The sequence below is a fragment of the Cinclus cinclus genome, chromosome 18 (genome assembly GCF_963662255.1).
Source record: "Cinclus cinclus chromosome 18, bCinCin1.1, whole genome shotgun sequence".
In the NCBI taxonomy this organism is placed as follows: domain Eukaryota; kingdom Metazoa; phylum Chordata; class Aves; order Passeriformes; family Cinclidae; genus Cinclus; species Cinclus cinclus.
Genome location: NC_085063.1, coordinates 10,649,559 through 10,670,102, shown reverse-complemented (window position 1 = coordinate 10,670,102; position 20,544 = coordinate 10,649,559). Strand labels below are relative to the sequence as shown.

Sequence of the window (20,544 nt, the reverse complement as noted above, 5' to 3'; positions counted from 1 at the left end):
TTTTTCAGGTCACTTTGACTCATGACATCCCAGCTCCAATCACTGATGAAGTGTGGATGTGACAAATAATTTCTGACATGAAGATGACACCAGAAAGTGCCTTCATAACTACAGGGTTAAATCTTGAAAGTCGGATAGAGTTTAAACATTTTACCTCTGTTTGACCAAAGATCTCTCTGGGGAAAGGAAGGAAATGAACTGACAACAAGGCAGCATATTCACAGCCTCTTTCCAAATTAGAACAGAATTAAAAATTTCAGTAGAGGACTGAAAGTTCACAGTTATACTTTTTTAGAATTTATGAATTTATAAATAAAGAGGAATTTAGCACTTCTGCAGTCCCGAGTGCCTGATCCAAAGCATTGAAATTTGTGAGCTTCCCTATGGTCAATTCAGCCTTGGCTGGGAAGGGAAATTCTCAGCTTTCTTACAAAACAAACTAAAAGCAAAACAAACCACTTTTCCTGGTGAGACTTTCATTCAATTCTGCAGACTCAGGAAGCTCCTGAGATAAGCCTCCACTCCAAGGATACACTCCACACTGAAGCCTAGACCTAAGCTGGCAATTAGCAGGAGCAGAACATGCTTAATGAATTACCACGTTTGGGCAGCTGACTCAGGAGGGAAAAAATAACCTAAACCTTTGCCTTGTGTTTTCTGCAGACCAATTGTGCACTTCAATAAAAGGCATCAGTGATAACGAAAAGCATGTCAGTGTCCCAAGAAACCTTCTGAGGAAGTCCCTAGATTTCCTGCTTCTGAGTAAAATTGAGAAATCACAGCAATTTCTCCCTGACGTTTTTTTCTTTTTGTACTCCTGGTTTTGGGTTTCAGTGAGACATTCAGAAGCACTTAAATACTGAGTTTAAAAAAGCTTATAAACCTCAGATCAGATTCTGATTTTGTTTGGATTTGTTTTCTTATTAAGAAGTAAGTAGATTTCTATTTTATCCAAACCAATTTCCCATGAATTAGGGACTGATCTTTAGCCAGCTGCTCTTTAAAAAATCAAAACCAAATTTAATTACAGGAGTGGAAGCCAGCTATTTTAGAAATTGTGGATGCTATTGAGGTTTTATTTTTGGCTTTTGCCTCTTGCAAGTGGAAGAGGGTTTGGTTGCCATTTATCCAGGCTGCCTTTAAAAAGAAAAGGCAACTCCATCTCCAGTGACCTCACTCAGCTTTCTCCAGATGTGTCTGATTTTGTGGTTATGTTCCAAGCCTCATTGACACCACTGTGGCCAAAATGATTGGTGAGGCACCAACCAAGCCACAAAGGCAAAGCAAGCCAAGAAAAGTGAAGAGGTATCTACATTACAGAGCAACCATAGGCTTCAAGAAGTTTAAGAAAACTTTTTGTGTGAGCACAGATACCTTATGAAACCTGTTGCTCCTGAGGAGCAGGTGCTGACATCTCAAGGCAGTTCGTGGTGTCTCCAGTCTGCCCTGGTGTCCAAAATGGTGTAAAGCAGTGTTTTACAGAAGTCCTGATTATACATTGGCTTAGATATGTCTAATATTTCCAGGGGAAGGAGTCAAAGGCAGGTCCAACACCCTGTCCCCATGAGCACCTTGGGTGCTCTTGCCCTCCCAGCTCTGTGACTTTGAGGTGATGGGGAAGGTGTGGCTCTTCTCTGCCCAGCTTTGGTGCCATTAACACCACAAAGGTATCACTGTCCCTGAAATTGGAGTGCCCAGGGCACCCCACACAGCAGGGAAAGGGGGGAACATGAGGACACAGCTCTGCATCCTTGTCAGAAGGTGAGGGCAAGCAGCAAGCTCAGAGTCAATGAGCTCAGAGCACAGCCCATCCCAGAAGGAGCATGGTTATTAAAACTGCCTGCTCAGAAATGAGCTATCCATTACTAATATTTTAAATTGCTAAATCCTTTCTAGCCGTGTGCTAATATGAGGCAAAGCCTCATGATTTAAAAGCAGAGCTCAAGCCACTGTCAGTCACTCCTGGGCACGTAGCAAAGTCTGCTGCAGGAATAGTGATGAAACCAACTTTTCTTCTGGGAGAGATGCTTCTGGAACAGCTTTGCTGGGTCCTCGGCCTCCTTCCAGAGAAAGTGAGGGATCTTTCATGTGCTGGGACTGTCCTGTGATCCACAGACACTGCATTCACTCTGTGTGCAGAGCAGAGGACAAAGCTGGCACAGCAGGCTCGTGCTCACAGACCCTTTTCTGTGGATGCATGGTTGGATTTAGAAGCAGGCTCTGCAATGAACCAAGAGAGAAACACACTCAGGAATAGTTTATCTCTACCATTTGATTTTCATCATGGGCTTTCTAAGGACTCCCATGGAACTCCAAGATCCTTCTGGCACCTCAGCAGGGAGGAATGGTTTTCTCTAGGGGAAAGCCTGGTTTTAGGCATGAATTGAAGAAACCCAAGCTGAAGACAGGAAGTTCTGGGTTGCTGTTGGCTGGGATGGACACAGAGATGGAGGAATGACAGCCTGTATTTATCGCTTTTTCCTCCTGAAGGAAGGTGATGACAACATGTTCAGCTACATGGATGCCAACTCAATCCCAAATCCTGGTTTGTCATTGTATCTGCATTATTTAATAATAATTATATACATATAACATCCATGATGACCTAATACGTTAAAAACGTTTTGGGACAGCAGAAAAGCCATCTTAAAATGCTTCCAAAGTCACTCCCATGGAATGAGGCTCAAACATCTCCATCAGTCCTTTCTCACCATTAGCTATCACCTTCCCTGTAAGTTCCCTGCTCCTCTTTGGTGCTGTGACATTATTAATCAGGGAGGAAAGATGTCAAGGCTCAGAAATGGCAATCACCCCAGGCAATGGTGGCCTTGCCAGTGACAGCAGCCACAGCACGGGGAAGGTGCTCCCACAAAGCAAACAAAGGTGGATCTGAATCAAGTGCCTCCCCAAAAAGCCACTCACTTTCTGGTGCCCTTTGAGCAGCAGCAGCTTCCCCGTTGAACATTGCTGCTGCAGATCCCTACAGACACACACGGAGTGTCTGTTTCAGCCACCAAGGGTAAATGATTAACACCCATTCCACCTTGGCACTCACCTTAGTCCTGTGCAGCAGGGGTGGGGTCTCCAGCAGTGTTTCCCAACCCCCTGGCTGAGGCCACAGCACTAAAAGCAGCTTTAGCACCCCCCAATCAGGTGTCACAGTGGACTCCTGGGGCTAAATGCCCATCATTTCCATTCTTTTAATGAACTGGAGCTGTTCTTTATTGCAAGCAAGGAGTGAACAGATGGGAGGAACGACACCTGCAATAACAGTGACAAGAGGGCCCTGCTCCACGTCCTGTCTGTGCCCAGTTCTCTTTTCCTCCAAACAGTGCCTCAGGTGCTCCCACCGAAGGGAAAGTCCTGTGTCTTTCCCTAGGGAAGGGAAATGTGAGCACAGGTGAAACTGGAGTATGGGCTGGAAGGTTCTACCAGTCCTTCCTTGGAGCCATTTTCTTGGTTTGGAGGAAAAAATCGTAAGAAGCATCTTACTTTGCTCTTTTCTATCCAGCTTTCCTCATGTGTTTTTGTTTGCACTCGTTCCCAATATGAGGGCTTCCAAAGCTTTACCAGGCATGAAACAATGAGTTTTCCACCCAAACCAAGACAGAATCTTCTACTTGAATGATAAAATTTTCCTACTTCCTCCTGTTTTCTTCTAGGTCATCAGGAAATGCAAGTAGCATCCCCTTTATGAGGTTAATTGCTTCTGTGGGAGAGTTGCTGAGCAATATTACCTTGCACCAGCTGAGAAACTGGCCCTGGAAACAGCTCAGCCTCCAATATTTTTAAACAGCACAATGGTCAAGGTCTGCTGTTGGCCACATTTAGCACTGCTGGGGAAATGTTTGCTATAAAATCTTTCTTGAAATTCCAATATTCATGCATTTCCTAACAGTGTTAAGGAGAGCCTGCAAGAACAGGGAAAAGGCTGGTAAACCCCAGCAGTCCCAAGGCATTAGAAAACTGTAGGTAAAGATGCTTTTTGCCAAGTTTGACCATAAAAACTCTCCAAAACTCCACTGCATCCTTCTTCTTAACACCTGCTGTATCCCTGACATGTCACCTGTGGTAGTGCTCTTGGGTAGAAGTTTTACTGGAATATGGGATTGGTATTTTTCAGAGAAGACAGCTGGATGAGGAAAAACTCCCTTTAACAAGAGCCCTTCTGGAATGTGCAGTTCAACAAGCTTCCCTTTGAGGAGGGACTTCTTTGAAATAAAATCACTTTGCAGAAGGTGTTATTGCTCCTCATTAAGTGTATTCTATGTAAATTTGATACTGAACAGAAGAAATTCTTGGAGACACCACCTCCTACCAACCCCTGGCCACAAAGCTTTCACCAGGAAGGACCACCTGATGTGATGAATGGACTGGTGTAGTTTGTTTTCTTCTTCTATGCATACAATGGTGAGATTGAATATTCAGCTCTGCTTTAGCTGCTGCTGCAGGAGTAAATAGCTTGGATATTTAATTACTGCAGCACATTGACCTGGAAAGCAATGTGAGTTGTTTTCCTGGCTGGCACTTGGCACCAACTTGGTAAAAAACACCCAAAACATTGGAGAGGAGAAGTGAAGCAGTGGACAGGGACTGGGAAAGAACACTGAATTTACCTCTGCATATCACCAATCACTTCTGGAGAGATTAAAAGGCAGAAACAGAGCCCTACACCCCTTCATGACCTAGAGCACTTCTATACTTTCCACCTTCTTTCCAGGAGAAATCTCTAGGATCCACATAATGTTTCACAGACTTTTCAACCACAGGACCAAGGAAAGGAAGATTGATGCCCCCATCCCTTATAACAATGGTGGAGGTATTCCCCAACTGGGGCAAACCAGCCAAACCTGGAGCATGGCTTCTCCTCGGGGCTGTGTGTCCCCAAGGTTTGTGCAAGGATCACTCAAACCCCTCTGCCAGCTGGGTGGTGTTTGCAGTTTAGGCAGAGCCAAGGAGCAGCTGAACTGCCACACAAGTTGTGCTGAACTTTTCTGTGTGCAGCCCAGGAAAAATGATGGTTCTGTGCTCCAGCATAAGTGACACCCCATTAGAGAGTATGGGGCTCTGGGGGTCCAGCAGACATGAAACCACAACTTTCTATTTTCCATGCAGAAACCTAAAGCAAACAAACTTTTTTTTTTTTTTCTTTTAGCAGCTGCTTGGGTGAGCAATTATTTTATTGTGCTATTAATATGACCATAAACAAGAACAACATGTGTTTATAGGCTCAAGTGCTTCAATACTCACTCGCTGACTTGGTAGAAATCACCGTGGCATCAGTTTAAAGTGCAAAATGGAGCAAATCATTGTAGCCATGTTGTAAAATCATCTGTGCAGGCAACCTTTGAACAAAGGCAATTGATAGCTCTGAGGCAGCTGTACAACAGCAGTAAACAAAATAGCTGTCCACAAGCCACCAGACCTGCAGGAGAGCAAATACACCCCATACCTTGGAAGGGGAGGGAGCACCAAGGAGGCTGGGAAAGGTTTGGGAAAGAGAAGTAAAGGTTGTTGTCTGAAGGTGACAGAGCTGCTGTTGGCACAGAGGGTGAGCAGGGTCCAACCTGGCTGGAGCTAGGAGGGGTGAGACAGTGCCTGCTGTGGGGGAGTCCATGTCCTGGTCAGCTGCAGGGCCTGGTTCTCCCACACCCCAGTTTTGTGTCTGATCTCCTCCAATCTTGCCACCCCAAACATTCAAATTCCTGTGACAAACTGTGTGGGCTGAGCTGGGCTGTGCCACCAGGAGGCTGTAGGAGCAGGACTGAGGATGCAGCATGAGCTGGGGAGATCCAAACTTTCCCATGGTTTTTGTTCATACCTATTGGGGCAAATTTTCCTCTTTGTCCTGTAATAGGGGGTACAAAGGTATGTGGACCCCCTAGGGGAGGAGTCCAAAGTGGCAGCTGAGGAGGAAAATAATATTGCATGGATCTCCCTGGATGTGTGTCTGCATGCCTGGGACCTGCACAGGGTTGCTGGCTCCTCTGCGGGTGCAAAGACCTGGAGGGAAGGAATTTCCTCTACCATGAGGAGAACAAAGGACACGAGTCTGCAGGGATGGCTCCTGCCTTGGGAATGGCAGATTGGAAGACGCCCCCAAGAAGTGAAAAACCAACATTGTGGATGATGTCACCCAGTGAGGGCAGGGAGTGGGCAGGAAGGAAAAATTACACATGTCCCAGTTGTTTCACTTCTTGTCCCTCTGCCTCATTTCGTCTGTCACCAGCCCCCGGAGCATCCTGACGCTCGGTCGACGGTTACCAACAGGCAATAAATAAAACCTCTGGAGCCACTGGTGTCAACATCTTGGCATTGTTTAGGTCTCCTTGTTTGCCTTTAAAATAACTCTCCTCCTCGGGGTCATGCAGATGAAAAAGCGAGGACCCCCTGCCATCATCCATAGAAATCATTTTGCCATGACTTGCGCTGTGCTGCCTTTTTTTTCCTGCCCTGCAAAGTTTGGGGTTTGGGGAGCTGCCCAGCAGTGCTGCTCTTTACCCAGGGCTCTGGTGCCTCTTGCCAGCCTGTGCCTTGACACATCACCTCGGGCGCCAGCGGGTCGCCTGAGCTTGAGCCACATCACCCATTCCCTGACTCCTAGAGGGAACTTTTGGGCTGGATTTGGGGTGGTGTACCCCACCAGCCCTGTGCTGCTAGCTTATCTGGCTGTGCCTGGCTCTGCCGAGGATGTTGGCCAGCCAGAGAGTGGAAAAACAAACGGTGGAGATGTGGATCCACGGTCAGAGCCTGGCCCAGCAAACATGGTGTGCCAGTGCCGGGCCTGGCACTGGAGGAATGCCATTCCATGACAGCCTTTGCCCTGGCACCGGAGCTTGGCATCATGCAGGCTGCTAATGTAACTCTGGGGGCACAAGAAATACTCCTCCAAAGACAGTTTTCACCCCTGGGTTTTGATAAAAGGGTGGCTTGCACCCCCACCATACCTGCACAGAGCAGCTCCTGTAGGGGACCAGTGCTCCCCAGTGCCTGGAGCATCTCCATTCCTTCAGCAAGGGTTGCATGGTGCAAAGCATCATCCTCCATCTCAGCTGAGTTGTGACTTGATGTCAGATTCACTCTCCCTGATCCTCTTTAGTCTGTTGTTTATAATAAAAATCAAGCGATCCATCTCTTCTGACAAGAGGAAGAGTTGCTCCAGGAAGCCCTGGACAGGTCAACTTCTATATTAAGGAACTATTACTTGACAGTTTCCTGGCCATAAATAGCTGTACAGCGAGGCTGGGGATTTTATTTAGAAATAACAAATAAAGTAGGCCATAAGTAACTTCATGACCTTGCTCCCCCTTCATTTCCTACCCATCTCCCCTTCAGTAGGGTCTAGTTCTCATCCCCAGGTTCCTTGGGACTTACAGGACCCCCATTTCCCACTTCTGAGATGCTGCAGAAACATGCTGTTGCCAGCTTTTGGAAGTGTGGTGTGGGTTTTACATCACTGAAGATCTTTTGCTACAGCTCAGCTCCAAGAGATTGTTTTCTGCTTGACCTTCATTAAAATAATTAAAAAGCAATCTGCCCTGCATGGCTGAAAGCTGGAAATCCTCCACTCAAAACATCCCCGAAACTGGATTCAAACAATTACACCTCCAACACACCCCATATTTTTTCAGTCCCTCAAGACTTTCTTTTAAATTTTGGAGGACTAACTTCTGATTTTCTAATGCTCACGTTTGGCAACATCAAAACCAATCAGGAAATACAAAAGAAAAACCCAGCATTTTAGTATTATTTTATTATTGGGAGGTTTTGACCATTTTTGTCATGTCGTTTGCCTAAAATAATAATGAAAACCTCTTTGTTTGGAGCTGGAAAGGGAAGAGCAGTGTGTTTATTTCATGTATGACTCATCAGCTCAGTGTTGATACGCAAAACGCTTCAGAAGCTAACACTCTATAGAGATGACCGTTTTTAATATAAAACAGTAAATGTTTAAAACAACCATTTTTTTTTTTCTCTTTTCTTCCTGTTGTGGCCAATAAAACATAAGGCAGGCCACGTAGCTTACATTTTAATAAAATTAAGTTATTTGGTGCCATGTTATTACAGTCTTTTATTGGAAGGTGGAATAAATTGCACACAGTGGAGTCATAGGAGGGAGAAATCACTGCGAATAAACATAGATTCTGGGATGCATTTATTTGCTGGTTTCATCTCAGAGGAGGAAGGCTTTCCTCAGGAAAACGGAGGTGACCCCAGAGTTCCAGCCTTGGGGAGGCAGCCCTGTGTTGCTCTGGGGAAGGATGAGCTTTTTGGGGAGCTTCTGCCACAGTGGGATCATCCCAGCCCCATCCAGCTGGCGTTTTCCGTGGGCATCCTCCAAGAGAAACCTATCCCGTGGCTGCGGCTCGACGGCCGCAGTCCCGGGGCGCTGGGGCAGCTCATCCTCCTGCCCTTCAGACAGCCAAAAACCATTGGTCCTGAGGCTCTCTGCTGGAGGCTGGGGGTTCCTAGGCGAGTGCCAGGGCACACCAGGAGTCCTGCCGGAGGGGCACGCTCAGCCCAGGCTGCGGGGCCATGCTGCTGGGGGAGAAGCTGTAGTCCTCGGGCTCGAACTTGAACTCGCCGTGGCCGCTGGCCAGCGCCTCGTCTGACTGGCTCTGTGCCTGCCCGGGGAGGGAAGCATCAACGACCACTGTCATAGGGCACAGGTGGGACTGGGATGGATTGTGAACAGGGTGGGTCATCCCTGATGCTACAGCTCCCTGCAAGCACAATGACCAGGCAAAGAGGAGGCATGCCAGGGCTGATCTGCATTTATTAATTGATTAACTATACCCAGTTTGGAGATCTTTAGGCATGTGTACATTTCTTCAGAGTACAGCACAAACCAGATTTCTTGGTTTCAAACAAAAAAAACCCTATCCCATGTGGTGTAACCAGTGTTGCACCAGGGCCTTGGGTGCTGGGGCTGAACTTCCCCTCCATATACACATGTCCAGGTCGGGGAGGGCTTAGACTCAGCATAACCACTGTGTTGGGGCATAAAATTTTCATGCAAGGGTTGATTTAGAGCCTTTTTCTTCCTGTATCAAGGTGAAATAGAAACCAACCCCTAAGAAAAGCTTGGGACAAAAGTGTGGCCTCCGACAGCATCACAGCTCTGTGGTCACTGAACACCTCAGGGTTACAAGGTGCAGATAACACATGCCCAGGGAGCCTTTTCTGGGGAGCTACAGAGGATTCCACCCTGGGCTGATCTCATCAACTCAGTGTTGTGCTTTCATGGCAGGAAATGGGAATTAAACTCAGCTCTGCGCTGAAGCCCAGCAGAGCTTGGACACCCCAGTTCTCCACTGCAGCATGAAAGATCCCATGGGAAGCCAACAGGCTGGAGACCTTTCTCATCCGCAGTACCTTGGCTCATGCTCCTTGCTTTCCTCAGCCTGAGGGAGTCCACCAGGCTGATGCCCACAGTGCAATGAGTTAATTGCTTCACCTCATCAAGATTCCCCCCAAAACAGTGGCCATGGAAGTGTGTGGATCACCCACCCCAGCAGGAGATGGCTCTGAACCCTGTCCCTTACCTGAGACACCGACACGATGGTTTGTCCGGGGTACTGGGAGGTTGTGCTGGGCTCTGACTTTAAAGTGACCGTGCTGTCTGAGTTGGTAATGGAAGAAGGGGAGTTGGTGGCTGAAGTCGTGGATCCTGGAAGACAGTTGGTAGAGGGCAGTGAAGCAATGTAGGTGCAGAACTGCTCTTAAAGACATTTATATTTTAACAGCAACCATAATGTCTCATGGCATGACTCTGTTGTTTTCCTTCTACCACATCTGTGTCAGAAAACACTTCTTGTTTTTTGTATTAGGCTGTCAAGATGCTGATGGAGGAGGAGCAACCCTTTCACAATCCGGCAGTATTTTTTTCCCATTACTCATTTTAGCCCAAATCTGCTTAAACATGAGCACTGCTGCACTGGAGCCTGTTGCCCACAGCCCAGAGGAACCTCACAAGAATATGAGCACTGAGATTTCCCACCGAGCATTTTCCTATCACACGAGGTCTATGCAGAAATACAGGCCTCAGATCTAAAGCAATCACCAAGGAAAAATTCTCATTATTTTCCAATTATCATAATTTCCTGCAGAAGAGGAAACATTGTGAACTGTGCTCCAAGACCCCAGGATGGACCATAATAGCACTGTACCTGTTGAGGCTTTGCCTTTGGTAATGTTTTTAGGCTTCCTTTTCCTCGTCTGGATGCTTTCCTTTTTCATGGCCAGAGGTCGTGGTACCTTGACATTCATAAAGTTTGGAATAATTAATATTGTATTTTATTCAGCTCTTTCCCACACATGTTGCTCTCCTATTTCTGTGCTGTAGCTCATGCAAAGCACCTAAAGTCCTTGTCCTTCACTAAGAGCTATTTTTCTCTGCATCAGGCCTTGGCTGGAAGATATATAAGGCAAACAGCTGAGGTTTTCCCACAAATTTTGGTTTTTTCCTTTATTTCCTATTTTTCTTTTCCTGATTTATTATTGACCTTTGTGACGGGGCCCTATTAAATTACACTGACAGACTGAGAGCCTACAGGGCTCAGAGGGAATGGAATGGGCATGGGGTAAAGAGGCTTCAGCCTTTATGGAGGGATGGAGTCTCCTCTTTGGCTGGTGGACATGCTACCAATAGCTCCCGTCCTCTGTGGGTAAATGTTATCAGCCAGCCTCCGTGTGGGCTCCTCAGCTTCCTTCACCCACTCTTAACTAGGACACAGAGAAGAAATATGTTCCTTATCTCAGTCTGGGTTTGGGGAGCTTCAGCCTTCAGCTACTGGAGCCTGGTAAGCTTTAATTTCATGGAATCCTAGGATGGTTTGATTTGGAAGGGATCTTAAAGATCATGTAGTTCCAGCTCCTGTGCCATGGGCAGGAACCACTTCCACTATCCCAGGCTGCTCCAATGCCCATTCAGCCTGGCCTGGCACAGCTCCAGGAATGGAGCATCCCCATCTCCGGGCAAGCTGAGAGCATTCCAGCATTCCAGCCTCACCCTGGAGTACGCCAGTAGACCGGGCTTTTAACTGTTCAAGGAGATGGGACTGTGGTACAGCTCTTCTGGGTCCAGTCTAAAGGCTGGTCCTTCCAGAGCTGATCTCCCAGACCTGCTGGGCAGTGATCCCAAATCCCAGAGGGTCCCTCCCTGTGTGGGTGTGCTCCTCACCCCATGGAGCTTCATGTACAAGCCGCAGGCGTTGCAGACGGGCTCGCCCTCGGCGTTCCTTCTCCACAGGGTGGTGTTGGTGGTGTGGCAGTTAGTGCAACAAAGGCCAGCACGTCTCGATGAAGACTTCAAGACAAGAAAACAAACAAACAAACAAACAAACACGTGAGTGCACGCACGGCAGTGATGATCTGGGAAGTTTCCTTCCATATCAAAACGAAATCTCCAAGTACACCATATTCCCAGAAAACATGTGCAAGAGCCAAATTCAGATCAAAGAAATGACATTCAAATGAGATCACTCTAATTTGCAAGTGTTTGTTTGTTTTGGTTTTTTTTATTATTATTATTTGTTTTGGTTTGGAGGTTGTTTTTTTATTTTTAAGATAAACCTGGAAAATACCCTTGCAACTCATTTCACAAACTTCCAACAGATCTGCTGGAAGTGTTCAGGACTCAGAGCACAGAGAAGTTCCCTCCAGGACATCCACTCAGATGGAGAAAGAGATGAAAAATGCCATCTAGGCTTTTAATGAATGAAGAAAACTCATGCTTTAAGTGAACTCTTCTGTTTTCCTGCACTCGGAACTACCACTAAAGTTAGAAACATCCCAGCTAATCTCTGGGTTAAGACAATTGGAATCAGTTGGCTGAACTGAGCAGAACCAAACTGAACTGGTCCATGACAAGACCAGGGAGGTTATTCTTCAAGTCTCACAGATAATCTCTTACAGTCTGTAGAAACACCCTGCAGACATTAATTAACAACATATTTTTTGACTGCAGTGATTGCTGGGTCTTACACATTAGTGGTTCCAAATGGAAAAGTAAAATATCCTAGCAGAAGCAGCAAACTAATTTCCAACAACTTCCCTCTAAGCCGCTGGAAAATTCACATCTCTCTTTATACAGACTTGTCACCTCAATAAGCATTTCATTTGAGAATCTTTTAACACCAGGTATTGAAACTATTTTAATAAAAGACCTCACTAGGTGAAAGATATCTGTGGCATAAGTAATACCTCAGGTTCTCCACATTCAGGTGTCTAAATATGTTCTTCAGCCACCAGAAAAATTGCTTTGAATCCACTCAATGGATGGAGGCAATAAAGAACTCCCTGTTTGTTTATTTTTCCATTATTGCTTGCTATCCTGACTAAGCAATATAACGAATGAGGTGAGAAGAGGAGGAATAAAAATGAAATGTTTTTACAAGGTTAGCAGTCAAATAAAGATCAGCTTTGAATTTCAAGAGGCACAAGTGACATGCCCTAGATTTGATTCACTCGTTGCTCAGCAAAGAGGTCTCAGCAACTATTTACAAATAATGGCATCACTTTGGGAATTATTCAGCTTGCAATATATAACCAGGCAAAAATAATAGTACACCAAAGTGTTAGCTGACAAGCCTGGCACAGAGGATGAGACAGCAATCTTTGTCCCTGATAAGGGACATGGTGTCACAGCAAGGTCCTGGGGCAGCTACACAGTGGCCTTTAGAGCCTTTCAGCTGCCAGGGCTGTGCTGCTCTTCCCTGCAACCAGGAGGGAACCTGGGCTCCAGTGGGAGCAGAGAAAGGTGCTGAGCACCTGAGGGATGCCAGGATTCTGAAGTTCAAGTCCTCCCGTGGGTGAATTTGGAGCCATTCAGCCCTGGGATAACTGTGCCTGCTGCAATATGTCCTTGCCTGCACATGGGGAAAGACCAGTGCAAAGCCCTTTGGAAAGTCTCAAATTTTCTGGGCCACCACAGGTCCCTGTGAGGGAGGGACACACTCTCCCTGTTTCATAGGACGCTTTGTCCACAGCTTGCAGATGAGGTGACAATGACACCTGTGGCCCTGGTGGCCCAAGGGCCATGCCAGCCCTGCCAGAGCTCTGCCCACCCTGCCAGCACTGTGTCACAACCTGCTCATGGGCTTCCTGCTGGGACAGGGACAAGTGCCTGTCCCTATGAATCCTGAATGTCACTCTGCAGGCTGGCTCCTCCTCACATAGCCAGGGAGAGAAGAAACCATCCTACATCACCAATATAACAATTGATACCTCAGAAACCCCATGAGAACCTGCCCCTGCACCACAACCTGCCAGCTTAGCAAGAAAGAGACAGTCAAGGCTACCACTGTTCACTGAAGGACGAGGGTACAATACATTATTGCTGGTTTCCCAGCAATTCTCTTGAAAGAAAATGCATTTCTGCCTGCCTCCACCCCACTTGCCTTTGTACCATTCTGACCTTGTCTAGGAAGTTGTTGACTTGAACATTGTGCTCGGTGTTTATTTATACAAATGCACCATGCACTCAAACAAAAACTCTCCACAGACCTGGCTTGACAGCCAAGTGCTGCTGATAAGCTCAAGGAATGGTGAGTTGGTGCCTATTGAATTAGCTGCATGTGAGAGCTACTTGGAGAGCCCAGGAAATTCAAGCCAGCAAGGAAGGTCCTTCTGAGGAAGACCAAGCTGTCAGGGACTTTGCTTCACCTCCTTTTCAGAGGTGGAAAATAAACCATTTGATTTCACAGAAAAAAAAAAAAAAAAGAAAAAAAAAGAAAAAAAACACTGAACTTCCAGATTTAATCAATCCTTCTATGTCCTCATTTCCAACAGATTTGAGGGGACCTGTGGTTTACAGGAAAGAAGTTACAGCAAAGTGTGCTGAGATATCTGGGCTCAGCTCCTGAAAGTGGGGAACTCAGAAGCTCAGAGCCAAAGTCAGCAGCATCCTCTGAGATTTGCCTTTGTTACTACAGCTCTGGGAAATCCTGCACCTTAGTGGATGAGGGAAGAGTAAGAGCTGAGGGGCAGAAGAAAACCAAGGCACACACCATGAAATGGCTCTAGGATCCTGTTAGACTGTCCCAGGGCTGTGATTAATCCCATCTTCACCTTCCCTGAAAGTTTCACCAAACCCACTGCACATTGCAAATTGTAAAAAAAGGACAGGTTGAAAAAATTCCTCCTGGGCTCCGGTGGAAAAACATTCTCCGAGCCAAACTGGAAGAATTCAGCTCCAGGTTAGTCCTTCAGCTCTGGGCGGTGTGGGAGCTGCTGAGAACAGAATGGCCACTGCATCTGCCCCCCGTGCTCCACTGTGCAGAGCAGAACCCATCCTAACAGGGGGAATTGCCTCTGCTGCTGCAACCAGCTGCTCCTGGCTTCAAAAGTGATTAGGATTTTCAGACTAGGTCTAAGATATCATATTGTGAAACAGATCGAGAAACTTTGGCTACAAAAGGTGCTGTCTAAAATGAAGTGCTGCCTCCACCCTCCTCTAACACAAAGCCTTTCTGCTGAATCCAGACACAGGCTGGAGCAGAGTGGCTGTCCCTGCTGAGTAGAGGATGTTGCCCTTATCTCAAAAAAAAGAAAAAAAAAGAAACAAAAAATGAAGTGGAAACTACACTACTGCTGCTCTCCCTCTGCCATGCAGGAGCAGGCTGAGCTGCAGGACATCATTCCCTCAGTGTTACCTGGGTCGTGTTGTGCTCTCTTCTGGGGGACTTTGCTTTGTGAAAGCAGAAGTCAGAATAACTCCCAGCACAGTGTCTACATACAGAACAAAGGTCATAACGTAAAGGATGAAAGAAACCATTTTCCCCCTGTATTTGTATTTCACTGCACTGTGAAAAGTGATTTCACTGTTCCTACAGTCACAGAGTCACTGCATTCACTGCTCTGCTCCCAGAGCTCGCACCCTTTTAACCATCATCAGTAGATCCCTCTTCTTTCAAAAGGGCAGAACTTGTTGCAGCAAGACATTTCACATCCTTGGGAAAGCCCAAGGTTTCAAAACGTTTCATTCCAAAATCAGAATGGAAAGCCAAAATTGCAGCTCCTTTTCAAATCCAACAACCAAAATCCACTTAAGTATTTCAACCCTAGCAAAATGCTTTCCCTGGATAAGAATCAGCTCTTTCATTTAAGCTTTATCATTGTTGTATTTATTGCCAAAATAATATAAAGTTTGGAAGTACTTTGGTAATTCCCAACTATATTTGCTCATTCCTGGGAAATGGTCTTAATTCTGCAAACAAGAATTTTCAATCAGGAAACTTTGTTGAAATGTTTGTTGGAAAATGCCTGATGGGTGCTATAGATGAGGCTGAGGCAGGGTGCAGGCATTGCATGGCTGTCTCTATTCCCATGTGCTGAAGGAAAGTATGGAATAGCAGCAAGATGTCTACAATTCCCTCCGGGAAAAGCTGCTCAAAAATCCCCCAGAAATTATTCCAGTGACACATTTGGATGCCAGTCTGAAATGCAGGGTTGGATTTGAGCTGGATTGCATCTCTCTATATGCTCTATGCTTGCCCTGAAGAAATCAGCAGTGTAACTCTGAGATTTGTGACACAGCAGTGACTGGGGTTCAGATTTAATGTCATCACATTTAAGGACACAGAGGAATTTTGGAGACAGGCAAATCCTGTTGGATAATACTGAATGTTTCACGCAAATACCTTGATTTTAATGTGATGAACAAAACGGGGATTTTCCATGGAGCTACTACTCATTTCATTTTGCAGATCCAGAGCTATGTTTCCAAGGGTTGGAATCAGAATGGAACATCTTGCTCAATCTCAACCTTTCCTCTTTTCCTGACTGGTTTTCACACACAGGAACTTGTCACTTTCAGAATATTGCTAATAATTTGTTTTGCAATACAAAAAAATTAACTTCAGGAATACACCCTTAGTGAAAGCCCAAGAAGCTCCCAGCTGTTCCCCAGAACAGCTCCAACAAACATCCTGTTTGTAATGACAGCATCTGATGACAAGCTCAAAAACTAAAACTGTTACCACCAAATTTAAACATCCCAAAGCTACTCCACAAAAAAAAAGAAAAAAAATTTAAAAAATAAAAGGATGTGCCTTTCCTCTCTCACCATGGGATCCCAATTGGAGGAAGCCCAATTGACAGAAGGAATTAATGTTTTAACCAGCAGGGAAAGCGGGAACTGCCAAACCCCAAATTTTCCCCTTAGGTGGGAGGGTGAAGGCAGTGGGGAGCAGGGCCCCATCCTGTTCCCATTGTGAGCAGCCACAAACCCACTGGGCCAGCTCAGGACCAGCCCTGACTCCTGTTCAACTGCTCTGCCTAGACCGTGTCTGTCTGCATGGAGAACTAGGAAAATAATAATAATAATTATAATAATAACAACAGCAACAACAGCATCAGCAACAACAACAACAACAACAACAATAATAATAATAATAATAATAATTAAAAAATACAAGACATCCACTGTAGGAACAGAGCCAGCTGAAGCCTGCAGGGTCCCGACCACAAGCAAAAGTGATTGTTTCTGCTCGGCTGTGGTGCAGCCCTGGGACCCCTCCAGTCCCTTCAGCCCTGTCTCCACTGCCCACCATTCATGCCAGGACAGAAACCCTTCTGGCTTCATCCCATTCCCCCTGACCCCAGCCGGTTCTGTGCCACAACAAGGGTGTCCTGGCATTTAATCTGTGGGAGGACAGGGGGTCAAACAGACCCTAACACAAGTACAGAGACCCCAATAGCCACAGTGAGAGCCCCCCCAGCCCTGCCCTCCTGCCAGCCCCGGCTGGAGCAGGGGATCCCGGCGGGGTTTCTCTCTCTTACCAGCCTCTTCTGCGGCTTGAGCGGCCGGTTGATGCCGTTCATTTTATGGTAGAGCCCGCAGGCGTTGCACAGGTAGTGCCCGGTGCCGTCCTTCCTCCAGAGCGGGGTGGACATGGCTCCGCAGTTCACGCATTCCCGGCCATCCCCGGGGAACTCCTCCAGGTACTCTGGAATAAACACCGCGGTTTGAGGGTCAGGAGCCATCCCCAGCGCACGGGGATGTCCCCGGGGACCCAGCGGGAGAGGGTCTCCAATCCTTTGTGCCCCAATCCTAGGGGAAATCCCTCTCCGGAGGGGGTTTACCTCCACCCTGAGAGCGTGACCCAAACCCCTTTATTTCCTCCACACCTTAATCTTTTAATATTTTGTTCAGAGCCCGCTTATTCCCCCATCCTTTCCCCAACAGACGCCAAGGGGATGAACATGGCTAGGGTCTCCCTGGGATGGGGAGACGCACGGTCATCAGTGGGAGTGCGATGTTTTCCCGCGGTGCAAAAATAAATGGGAGAGTGGGCTAAATGGGGAGATTTTCCTGATTTCTATCACGAAACACGCCCAGCCTCTGGCCGGAGGGCACGGCCCGGCCGGGGAAGGCTCTGAGCTGCCCGCCGAGAGATGCCGGGCTGGCACCCGCGGCGATCCCGGGGTTCCCAGGAGAACATCACCGGCAGCCCGCGTCCCCAGTTCCTGCTAGAGAGGCTCTTCCTCAGTTTTTCTGTCCCCGCGGGAAAAAAAAAAAAAAAAAATTCCAGGGAAGGAGCCGCGGAGCACCGTCCGCCGTCCATCCCTGCCCCGAGCACGGCTCAGCAGCAAATCGAGAGAAACCGGGGCACCTCGCAATCGAGAATCGGTCCTCCTATCGCTTTTCTCTCTCTTTTAAAAAGTAACTTATTCTTCTTCTTCTTTTCTTACCAGGAAAAATATCTTTTGTATTATTGTCTTTTAAATGTTCGATCGGATTAATAGCCATGCAACGGAAAGAAAAAGGAAAGAGAGCAAAACTTTAAAAGGAGGGAAATGGAAAATAGAAGTAAAATGTAAAGAGAAAAGGTAAACAAAATATTGCAGTATTTCACTGAATTAAAAAAAAGAAAAAGAAAAAAATGAAAAAGAAAAAAAAAGAAGAAGAAAAACATAATAATTTAGACTACTTCAGAGAGTTTACACTATCCAAGAGCAAAAATAAACGGCAGAGAGGACGGCAGCCGCTATCCTGGAAGCACCGAATTCAAAGTGCAGAAAAGATTTCTGAGACATCAATTCTCTTAACAGGACGATCCTTTCCCGCACAATGCAAAGGATTTTCACAGAGAAAACCCTGGAAAGAAACCGCTGCCCAGCACCTCCGGCGTGGAAGGAAAAGCCGAGCCGGGGATGGACCTCGGTGGGGAGGGGGCTGCTTCCCTGCTTCAACTTTGTTCTTGGGGTGAAGATAAGATAATTCGGTTCACCGCAGTAAAGATGATAACGCGGCTGAGATCTTGAAGTGGCTTTTAAAGGACTTTGCAAACCGCAGCCGGAGGAGGCTGGTGGAGTGCCCCCGGGGCTATAAACCCCGCGCACGAAGAGTCCTGTTAAATTGAGCCCAAAACTTTATTTGCTCAGCGTTTAGTTTAAAGGGACTCTCGGAGTGGGTGCAAAGGAATTGAAGTTTATTGTTCAACGCCTGAGCGCCTTTCGGTGTCTCCCCAAAGGCCGCAGAGCAAAGCAGCTGCGGACCTGTTTGGGCGAAGGCAAATGAGGAGACCGAGAGTCTGTTCAAATATAAACTAATTTACCACAATAAATTACTTAAAAGGGAGGGAGCTATAAATCTGCCCCGCTAATTTAAACACAAGGGTAAGTATTGAAGCCCAGGCACAAAGTCGATATTGTGGGAAGGAGATATCGCGGGGGTGGTGGTGGGGTGGGGAGAGAAGGGGTTGAACGGCCTCTGCTTCTCTGACCGCCGCGGGAATTGCTCTGCTTTGAAACGTGGTCTTCGCCCTTCTTGTCACACTCGCACCCCACTCCCTTATCCCACCTCTGCTCAGGGTCAGCCCGTTCCGGGACTATGTCACCGTCCCTGGATAAAATCAAGGGATTTTATCGTCGGGGATGCCCGCGGGACAGCTCATCCCGGGGCCGGGCCACCGACACTCCGAGGAAATGGGGTATGGGACCGGGATGCGGGTATGGGATTGCGATGCGGTCTTGGGATGGGCTATGGTCTTGGGATGGGGATGGCTCCCACCCGGCACCCCGAGACGTCGCTGAAGATCCGACCTACCAAAAGTGGACCTGCGGCCGGGCAAGGCCGCCTGCCTCGTCTGCAGGCTGTGCAGCACGCTGCTCTCAAAGTGTCCGGCCGTCCAGGAAGGCGGTATCTCGGGGGTCACGTAGGCGGGGTAGGGGCTGGAGTAGGACCCGTTAACGGAGCGCACCAAGGCGTTGCCGTACTGCTCCCGGCCCCCGCCGCCCAGCAGCAGGGGCCCCTGGTAGGCGCCGTCGCGGCCCGAGGGGCTGCTGCCCGGCGGGCTGTGCGAGTACGAGAAGCCCGACGGCGGGTGGGGGCTGCCGGCGTTGAAAGCCGCGGCCTCGCCGCCGCTCTGCCCCCAGCCCGGGGGGTTGCCGAGGTGGCTCTGGTGCGGCTCGCAGCCTTGCAGGTAGGGCAGCGTCTGGAGGACCGAGGGCACCCGGGTGGTGGGCACGTAGACGGGCGAGCCGGCCGACGAGTGGAGGAAGTTGCTGGAGTCGTGGGAATAAGCCGACTGGCCATGGTTGGGGGTGAGGGCCAGACCTTGATACATGTTCCGTCCTCGGCGGCGGCGGCTGCTCAGGGCCCGGCCGGCTGCGGCCCGGCGGTGCCGAGGGGCTCACTCAGAGGAACCTGGAGGGAGAACCGAGAGCAGCGGGCTGAGACCCCGCACACACCGGCTACCCGACGGCCTTTCCCTCGCCGAAAACGCCTCTTCCCTGCCTCAAGCGGGGACTGAAATTTGTGATTTTTCCCCCCCCCCCCCTTTGTTTTGTTTTCTTTTAAACTTTCGTCTGAGCCACGGCGGGAATTAACCTCCTTGGAACGGGCAGCCACCCCTCCGGCACCTTCTCCCTCCCTGCCGCCCGCCTCGGCACCTCCAACGGACCGGAAAAACACTCCAACAATTAATTTTTTTTCCCCAATAGTATTTCCTCTCCCGTTCTACTTTTCTTTTTTCCTTTTTTAAAAATTTTTATATATTTTTTTTCCCAACCTAGGGCCTGGAGCGCAGCTCCGGGCCTTGTTGGAGAGGACTCGGCCAGCTGTGGCCCCTCGGGTTCCCTGCGGGAGTGGGGTCCCTGCGGGAACAGGGAAAAGATCCAGGATCGGGAGCATCCCCGGTGTCCCCCTGCCACCAGCGCTGCCGCTTTCCTGTTAAAAAGCGCAGTAACCCTTGGGCAGGCCTCTCCGTGCGGACGGAGGGCTGCGGCCGCCGAACCCCCCAAGAGCATCCCGCCCTGAGCCGCTCCTCCCGCACAGGTACTCACATGGCAGCGTGCCGGGAGCGGTGCCGGGCATGGCCGTGGGGGCATGAAGCTGTGCACAGACCATCCAGGGAAATCCCAGGAAAACAAAAATAATAATTAAAAAAAAAAAAAATACAGTGAAGTTCACGGAGGAGGCAGGAGGAAAAAAAAAAAAAAAAACAACAAAACAGCAGGACCCCCTGGAAGAGAGGGGCTGCCCTCCCACGGCGTCCCCCTTGTCGCCTCCCCGTCTCCCGTGGGTGCGTCCCTGGCTGC

General features: G+C 48.2%; 1 protein-coding gene across 2 annotated transcripts; it reads right to left on the bottom strand.

Annotated features, from left to right (window-relative positions):
- Window positions 1–8,468: 8,468 nt before the first annotated feature.
- GATA5 (GATA binding protein 5) lies at window positions 8,469–19,571 on the bottom strand. 2 transcript variants are annotated; one of them, XM_062504914.1, is made up of 6 exons: window positions 19,052–19,571; window positions 16,783–16,949; window positions 11,183–11,308; window positions 10,170–10,257; window positions 9,546–9,670; window positions 8,469–8,624 (listed from the first exon to the last, which is right to left on the bottom strand). In XM_062504914.1, exons 1-6 carry the CDS (start codon window positions 19,569–19,571, stop codon window positions 8,469–8,471), a joined length of 1,182 nt encoding a protein of 393 aa, XP_062360898.1. The 2 variants fall into 2 exon arrangements, with proteins under 2 accessions (XP_062360898.1, XP_062360899.1); XM_062504915.1 differs by having other exon boundaries at window positions 8,469–8,641; window positions 9,569–9,670.
- Between the last annotated feature and the right edge of the window lie 973 nt (window positions 19,572–20,544).